General features: G+C 30.7%; 1 protein-coding gene across 1 annotated transcript in view; it reads left to right on the plus strand.

Moving 5' to 3' along the window:
• The first annotated feature begins 2135 nt into the window (after positions 1-2135).
• LOC116852670 (vacuolar protein sorting-associated protein 52 homolog) overlaps positions 2136-9337 on the plus strand; it is an 8434-nt gene continuing 1232 nt past the window's right edge. The window contains exons 1-8 of the mRNA XM_032833238.1: positions 2136-2526; positions 2861-3036; positions 3120-3504; positions 3580-3762; positions 4884-5009; positions 5292-5476; positions 8613-8697; positions 8796-8999. Coding sequence (XP_032689129.1) covers positions 2299-2526; positions 2861-3036; positions 3120-3504; positions 3580-3762; positions 4884-5009; positions 5292-5476; positions 8613-8697; positions 8796-8999 — 1572 coding nt within the window. The 5' untranslated portion in view covers positions 2136-2298. The remainder of the gene's footprint in view (positions 2527-2860; positions 3037-3119; positions 3505-3579; positions 3763-4883; positions 5010-5291; positions 5477-8612; positions 8698-8795; positions 9000-9337) is intronic.

Consider the following 9337-nt stretch of genomic DNA (forward strand, 5'->3'; position numbering starts at 1 on the left):
TGTCTTTAGAACGTTCCTTGGAAGTGTGCTTGCCTGGGATTACTTTAGGATAAATTATTAAAAGATAAAATATTCTATTTATATTAAAATTATAAATCTGCAGAAAATATATATTTCATATAAAATAATACATAAAATACATGCAATAAATATATAAAATAAACTTACATTTTACTTACTGCATATAATTTATAATATATTACACTTTAACTTTCTGATGCATACGTATCTTAACTTTGTAAACTTCGTCGATATACTTTCACTGCTTATACGTCATCACGCTTCAATTGGCTTTCGTTGTTCGTTTTTAATGGACGTAGGATTTTTATGTCAAATGTCAATTGTCGTATAACCATAAAAATGAAAGTCACTATAAGAAATTCTACTCACTTTGTACATAATATGCGAGTGTAGTATTACATTATTTTTCACATTTAAACCACATCGCTTGATGCTTAAAAATTTTGATGGAAACTTACACAATTTACATGTAAAAAAGAACATATACGAACAAACTGAAAGTTCACGTGAAATATTTCACGTTTTGAGAATTCACCTTTCACGGTTAACGTTTGTCTCATTTATTAAATTTACTCATATTGTATTATTATATTATATTATAACTATAAATTTAAGTTGTATAATGCTTATTAATGTGTTATATATTACATTGTGTATACTGTAATTACATTTTAATTTTAATAATCTATATTATATAAATATTGCTTTCCACATTTTCATTGTTCACTTTTCATGTGAAATAACTTACAGTGAAAAGTGAAAAATGAAAATGAAGTTCACGTGAAAGATTCATGATCGCTACCCTGCACTGCTTGCCCTAGGTTTCGAGCTAGGGCAGCGATGTAGTGTAATATTGCGACGTACACGAATAAGAATAGGTTGGAATCTTCAAATATATGTAAATAAACAAGCAGCATAATAACTTAATAACAAAATACCTGTAAGGTAAAATTCCTATTAAAGTAAAATTCAATATAATTAAGTAATTATGATATGATTATAGTTATTCAGATAAAATGGATTACATATTTATTTTAGATATGGAGTTAAACAGAAAAATGGCACAATTTTAAAGATGCCCAGATAGTACAGAGAATTCCAAAAGAATTCAGTCGTATGTCACCAATTCTGAGTTCATTTTTAGATACAAAAAGAGTTCTTTTTACTAAACTGAACTCTGAAGAATTCTTTTTACATCTGAAAATGAACTCAGAATTGATGACATACGATTGAATTCTTTTTGAATTCTCTGTGCTATCTGAGTAGTTTTTAAAGATAGTTGCAAGCATCTCTTCTTCATCTGAAGAATCAATTAATTCCTAGTTTCGAACTATGTGACGCCCCATGTTATTCACTGTGACGTTTTTTTCCTCTTTGTTAAGACTTCTACACTGTTCAGTGTAATGGCTCCTGCACATAGGACGCGGTAATGCTTGCCGCGCGGCGGAAGTTCGCGCGACAGCTAATCAATATGCTGCTTTCCGTAATAACCTTCTAGCTCTTATGGAAGAACAACATATTGATTGGCTGTCGCCTGGATTTCCGCCGTTCGGCAAGCGTTACCGCGTCCTGTGTGCAGGAGCCATAATGCAGTGCAGTGCTAGTGTAGTGCAGTGCCAGTGCAGTTCCAGTGTAGTCTCAGTGCAGAGGAAAAGAACAGACAAAAGGTTTGTTCGCGTCGCATGCCTCAACGTGCCCTACTCGCTCCAACACTCTGATTGGTTTACGTCACCACACGGACCAATCAGAGTGCATTGGAGCAAGTAGGAGCACGTTGGAGCATGCGACGCGAACAAACCTCTAGTGTAGTCCAGACTCTATTGTAGAACAGACTTATGGTCTGTTCTTTTCAGCTGCACTGCTGAATTGGTGCAATAAGTTAAAGTGAGATAAGAATATGTTTTCTCACTCTAACTTATTGCACCAGTTCAGCAGTGCAGCTGAAAAGAACAGACCACTAAGGGTACGTTCAGATTCCCTACCCGGGTGCACTCTAATACTAGAAGTGCTATAGTATATGTAACATATACTATAGTGTTTCTAGTAATAGAGTGCACCCGGGTAGGGAATCTGAACGCACCCTAAGCTGACAAGTTTGACAATTTAAAGTTAAATAGGAGCAATGGCGTAGAATCACTTAAAGCAAAGTGCTTTCAGCCAAATATTGAAACTGAAAACAATTTAAGGTTAATCCTGTTTATATTTCATGCCACAAAGTGATTTTACTTCGTAAACTAAATAATTAACTAATTAACGCATAATTTAATATATCTGAGAATGGCTGAAATTGATATTTACAACAACGAAGAGCAGCTGCCACAAGATCTTGGCGATGATGTCGTTCAGGAAGTTCTCAAAACTGGTACCGATTTGCGTCAATATTCTAGGCAAATCGAAAAGGAGCTGAAAGAAGTCGAGAACAAATCAATTCAAGATTATATTAAGGAGAGTCAAAATATAGCCAGCTTACACAACCAAATCGCCGCTTGTGATACTATTTTGGAGGTTAGATTTTTGCATTGACGTTATGCATTATATTTTATTTTACAAGTTATCTTATTCCGGGCTTTTAAATTAATATTAAAAGTAAATTAATATTAAAAGAATCTGTTATATATATATATATATATATATATATTTTTTTTTAATATATTTATATATAAAATATACTAGTGAGCAAAGATTTGTTGGAAAAATATTTTACAAATTCAAAAAAGAACTATAATTTTTATTCTGAACACTTTTTACCAATAAAAAGACTCTAAATGTGCTAATAAGCCAATCAGGACTTTTGTCAATAACAGGATTTAGAATAAAAGCTCAAATATTTTGCTTACAGAAAATGGAATCAATATTGATGAGTTTTCAATCAGATCTAGGCAGTATTAGCTCAGAGATACTTTCTCTGCAACGTAAATCTGTTACTATGAGTCAACAGCTTTCTAATAGACAGGTGATACGTGGTCCGCTTAGTCAGTTCATTGAGGACATGACTGTGTCTGAAACTCTGATCGCGTAAGAAATATTTGCAAGTATTTTATAAAACAATATGTTATTTAGACATCTATACATAACATGCAGTAAATTTCTGTGGATAGAGGCATAATGGATTGTCCTGTGACTGAGAAGGATTTTTTAATTCAGCTGCAAACTCTTAATCATAAAATAAACTTTGTGAAAGAACAAAGTTTCAAGGAAGCAAAGTCATGTTTCGACGTGAAGGACATATTGGAGAAGCTGAAAGTGAAAGCAATGGCAAAGATCAGGACCTATTTGCTAGAGCAAATTTATAAATTCAGAAAACCGATGACGAATTATCAAGTACCGCAGAATAACATGTTGAAATACAAGTTCTTCTTTGAGTTTATTATGGCAAATGAAAGGAACGTAGCGGAGGAGATCTGCGGAGAATATATCGATACCATGAGCAAAATATATTATTCGTACTTTAAGTCTTATTCGTCGAGGTTGATAAAATTGCAGGTGAGAAAGATGAGGCAAAGAAATTGGTGTTATTTAAATAAAAAGAAACAACGTTACAATCTTTATCTTTGTAAGTTTGAGGAGAAAGCATCAAAGGATGATTTAATGGGAGTTGAAGACACAGCAGGTAGAAGCATGTTTCATAAAACAACATTAAAGCATAAAGGTACTGTCTTTTCTATAGACACAAGGGGTGAGGTTTTGTCCTCTCAGTTGGAAGCACCCATAATTGTTCCACACACTGCCTCTAAGACACGCGTATGTATATAATAATTCGTAAATATATAGGGTGTTTTTAAAGTCAGTTACTACTTCCATTATTTCGGAAACGGTTCAAAATTCCGAAAAATCACGAAACGCGTTTAATCATTTCAGGGGCCTACTTTTTTAAAGGGGTGAGGAAGGTCGCCCTTCCAAAGAGGTACAATGTATTTTTATTGCATATTCTTATAGCTTATCTCGAAAGCTTTTCAAAACACTATAATAAATTATTTTTTTGTTAAATACTTTTCGAGTTATGAGACTTAAAAGTCACAGCATGCGTCGATATGTGCACACACGAACGACGCGGTGCGGCGAATGCCTCAAAGCTTAAATGATCGGAATCCCTTCCAGTGCTAGTAATATCCTTTCCTACATACTGTCGCGTCTGCAATTTGGCATTACTGACCACTTTGACCAACGGAGTTGGTAATTTGACTTTCAATTTATAGTTTTTGTAAATGCTACTTGCTCGTTGACTTTCAATGTGTCTAAAATTCTTATTTCTTGTTCATCTTATAAAGATTATCTACCTTTAGAAAGTAATTTTCTTGAAACGTTTGTTTTTCTTTTGTAACATCATTTATTTGAATAGTTGTTTCGCAAATAATCTACATTAGATACCAAATAAATAAATAATAAATAAACTACTACTAAATAAATTAATTTACGTTTATTTCGTTTTCTGATCACAATAAAAAAACAAAAAATACACTTATTATTTCCATATCTTGGATAATGTTGACACATTGTAACTTACAAGCTTCATAACTCGAAAAATATTTCACAAAAAAATACTTTATTATAGTGTTTTGAAAAACTCTCGAGATAAGCTATAAGATTATGCAATAAAAAATAGGGAGTTTCATTTAAAATTTTAAAGTTGGGTGTCCCATTGTACTTCCTTAGGGGGTGACCTCCCCTTACTCCCTTATAAGAGTAGTCCACTGAAATGATTGAACACATGTTTTGCAATTTTTCGAAATTTTAAGCTGTTTCCGAAATAATGGGGGTGGTAACTGACTTTAGAAACACCCTGTATAAATATCACATACTGTAACATTGATGTACTCTCTCCAGAAGAAGCTTGTCACATAATTAGTACTACAATTTTACAGTATCATTACGAAGCTTTATTCAGAAGCGAGCAGTATGCTTTGGTCGATAACGCCTGCAGAGAATATCTATTTCTGACTGAGTTTTTCAAAGTCCGTAATGCACAGGCATTAGATATCTTTAATCAAGTAAGTGAATTATATATAATGATCTGTTTAATTCATAAAATATCGAGTCAGTCAAAAAGTTCGATTTTCTTCCTTTCTGATGTTTAACTGGTGACTTTCTAAAATAGAAGATACGAATGTTGCTAAAACGTTGGGGAAGGATCATAAGTAACGACGGATTATTTCATGAATAATTCGTTTCCGTTGAATATATTAAAGTTCAATTAGACTAAAAAATTGAACCAAAGTTTATGACTGACCTAATAAGTAATAAATAGATCTAAATCAATTTTCTCTTTACAGGTCATGGGAAAAACGTTGAATCTCATGATTAAAAACTTGCAATCGTTTGTTGATGACTGTTATGATACGATTGCCTTGTTCCTCTGCTGGCATTTAGTGATGCGTTATCAATTGACATGTCACAAAAGAGCGGTACCAGCATTGGATAAACACTGGGAAACATTAACAGCTATAATTTGGCCTAGGTATTTAAACTCTCTTTATATGTAGAAATAATTGTAATAATAATATTGGTCAATAGACAGCTTGTGAACTTCTGATGTATTTCTTATATATTTTTATATGTAAAATTCGAAAATAAACTCGAGATATATGACATTTTTTATGACAGTCATTTTAGATGTGATATTTGGTTTGTTCTTTTGCTCTGCACTGCTGCACTGGTGCAATAAGTTAGAGAGAGACAAATATATATTTGTCTCACTCTAACTTATTGCACTAGTGCAGCAGTGCAGAGCGAAAGAACAGACCAATTGTATATGAAACATTTCATACAATTCGCAATTTGATTTTAATTTTTTTATTAATTTTTTAAAATATTAATATCTAATTTTGTTTTAAGTATTATCAATATTAATATTAAGTATTATCAATATATTTTTAATAAAATATTCCTTTATTTTAGTAATATATTTGTCTATAAAGATTCATTAAGATTAAAAAAATGTTTTTACGCGACTTTTTTCAATTAGACGATTTTTTCAATATAGAAGAAAATCACTAGCTTCTACATTTTTAATTAGATAAGTCTTATCTGATCAATTTTTTTGAAATTTAAAAATCACCTCACTAGAAAATTCTGGATAATAAAAAAATATCTGTTAATATTTTTTTATTCCGCATAGAAATATTATATAAATCACATAGTTTGATCCATATGACAAACAAAAGAGTTATTTTTTTTGTAGATTAGTGTTTTTAATTATAATGTATTAATTACAATGGATGTTTTTAATTATATTGTTAATGTATCAAGTTTCTTTTGGTCCAATAGAAACACGATTAGTTACTCAACAAATATATTTTATTGAATATCATAAAATATATTTCACTGTAGATATACTATCTTGACATAAAAATTATTAAGAAGAGAGAGAGGAAAATACTCTTATAGAAAGCATACACTGAGAGAAAAGACTGGTAACTATAACAAACTGCATTTAGTTACAGAAATTCATTGAATCCTAAGTAACTAATACTAAATATGATAATAATTACCAAATATTTAATAGATTGGGAATATGACGTAATTGCATTCACAGTAACACAATTAAATAATTTAGTAATAGTTACTTAATTTTAAATATTTAATATGAAATATATTACAGTTATGAACAGATATTTGATAATTGTTATGAAATCGTTATATCCCATATAATAAAAAATTCAGTAGGTACGGGTTCTATTTTGTTATCAGTATAAGTATGTTTTGTTGCAGCACAACGAAAAATTCATTCATTTGCAGCTATTACATCGTTTCAATATCTATTATTACAGATAGTTGGTTGAACCTATCAAAAATTTTGTAACTATTACAAAATCGCTTATTTTGCTCAACTATTCAATCAGTTTTATTTACCAAATATATTCTGGAAGCAAATAAATTTTACTTCTGTCAAATAAATAATTTATTTTACAGAACTAAATTAATTAATAAGTATTGCCATAGCTTTGGCCCGCTATATTTACGTCTATCATTTAGTAACAGTAATCAAATTTTAATAATATTTACTAAATTCTTCTCTCAGTGTACTCTTATAGAAAAGTATCACTGGCAGCGATAAGTTAGCCAGTAATAAATAGTAATTTTATTACTCGTACGAGTAATAAAATTATTGAACAACAGTAATTATCATTGGCCAAATTATCACTTATCAGTATTAAATTTCTAAAGGGTAAGTCTGGGTATTCCTGGCCCAGTCCACCATACGCGCGCGCGCGCAATGTATTTTCTCTCATCTCTTCTACAATTTCTGATTCAGCAAATTATTAAATAACGTAAATAAGTAACAGCACCTTTGTTATAAGTATTTTAATTAAATATTATCAATTTGTAAGACATCAGTGTGCGTGTAGGAATTGTGTGGGTTTTATGTGGCAAAACAGTCGTCCGCATTCTTGAGATTTCCGTCTTAATCGTCCGATATATATTTACTTCGTTCGATATATATTTCTTCACTTCTCTTATATAATCAAGCAAATTTGTACATGTAGTAGAGGATTATTATGTGTATAATACATCGTCTTATACTTGCAATAGAATAAATTTAGATTTTATAGATATTACTATTACTTACAAGTAAACCTACCTAAGTGTTATACTCCGATTTTGATAAGCTTTTAACATACTGTAGTCTAGGTCTAAATAAGAGACACATATTTTTTTATACGTGTCCATATGGCCGGTAAGAGAGTAAAACACTCTTTTAAAAAAAATTGGTTTTAATATTTCTGAGCGAATATTGTTGGAACGGTAAATAATACAAAAAAGAGTTTTAAATAAAAGTTTTATGATTTTTAATGAGCTTTATAACAATGTACTCAGATTTTACAAAATTAAGGAGAAAAAAGAGATTTTGAAAAAAATGATATTTTCGAAAAATCTGAGTGCAATGTTATAAAGCTCATTAAAATCCATAAAACTTTTATTTAAAACTTTTTTTTATATTATTTACTGTTCCAATAATATTCGGTCAGAAATATTAAAATCAATTTTTTTCAAGAGGGTGTTTCACCGTATGGGCAGCCGTATAGGCACGTATAAAACAATATGTGTCTTATATTTAGAACTAGACTACAGCATGTTAAAAACTTATCAAAATCGGAATGTAACACTTAGGTAGGTTTACTTGTTAGTTATTGTAGTACATCACTTCATATTTGGGGCTAATTTAAGTTTGCAAAACAGATTTATCAGTTTCACTAGAGAAAAAAGATTGTCACATTTATTCAACAGATAACGAAAAAATATCTTTGTCTATTTTACGAAGAAATGATTCAATTTAACTTCAGTCGTATTAATGGATGTATGTATTACCAAAAATTGGCATGTATAATTTTCTGCCATTATAAGCATTGACTTCTATCCCTGTGAATTTTATTGACTAACTTTATTGTGTCTAACTCTTGTTGCCAAAGCAGCTAATTATTAGCTACAATCAAATCGTTAATGTACTAAATCTTATTTGGTATAATAACAAAATAATGTTGATGCAAAGTTGATGAAAAATAAGAAAAAAATTTTGTTTGCAGACTAGTGTTCCAATAATTGTTCCAATATTTTACGATGTTAGAATTTGAAAATTTATGTTTGCATTTTAGATTTGAATACGTATTTCAATTAAACATACAGAGTATAAAAATGTGTGACCCGATAAAATTCAATAAGGAAACTGGCCCGCATTATGTAAGTATCTATGTACAAAGAATATATCGTTATTCATAATTATTAGTTATTATACAGCAATGTAATTCAGGCAATTTGTCGAAATTGCGAATTTCTAGATTACTAGGAGATATGCGGAGTTTAGCGCTGCGATGGTAAGCATAGTCGAAGGATTCCCCTGTGAAGGAGCGACTCAGTTGTTGGCGGAATTGAGAGAAGCTGTGCAGTGCTTCCTATTCAGAATGGCGGCTATTTTTCCAAGCAGAACGCAGCAATTGGTATTTCACATCAATAATTGCGATCTAGTGCTCGGTGTATTAATGGTGAGACAAATTTTATTTAACAAATACAATAATATACAAAGTATATACAGTATGTTTGATAAGAGCGTGTACGGCAAAACTCAAAAACTTAGGATAATACATAAATTGAAAAAATTTATTTATTTACACATTATGCATGATATAGACTGCGATGCTTTATTATTAATAAGTTGTCCAGTCGCCTCCATTATCAATAATTGACTGGCATCTCCGAGGCATACTTTCTACTAATTTTACAGCATAATCTTCAGACAAAGATCTCCATATAAATCGAATCTGTCGAATTAACTGCTTGACGGTTCATATTTTCTTTCCTCGGAGCTTAAACTTTATAAGCG

The sequence above is a fragment of the Odontomachus brunneus genome, unplaced genomic scaffold, assembly GCF_010583005.1.
Source record: "Odontomachus brunneus isolate Ranch 3 - 2012 unplaced genomic scaffold, Obru_v1 Obru_scaffold_246, whole genome shotgun sequence".
Classification (NCBI taxonomy): domain Eukaryota; kingdom Metazoa; phylum Arthropoda; class Insecta; order Hymenoptera; family Formicidae; genus Odontomachus; species Odontomachus brunneus.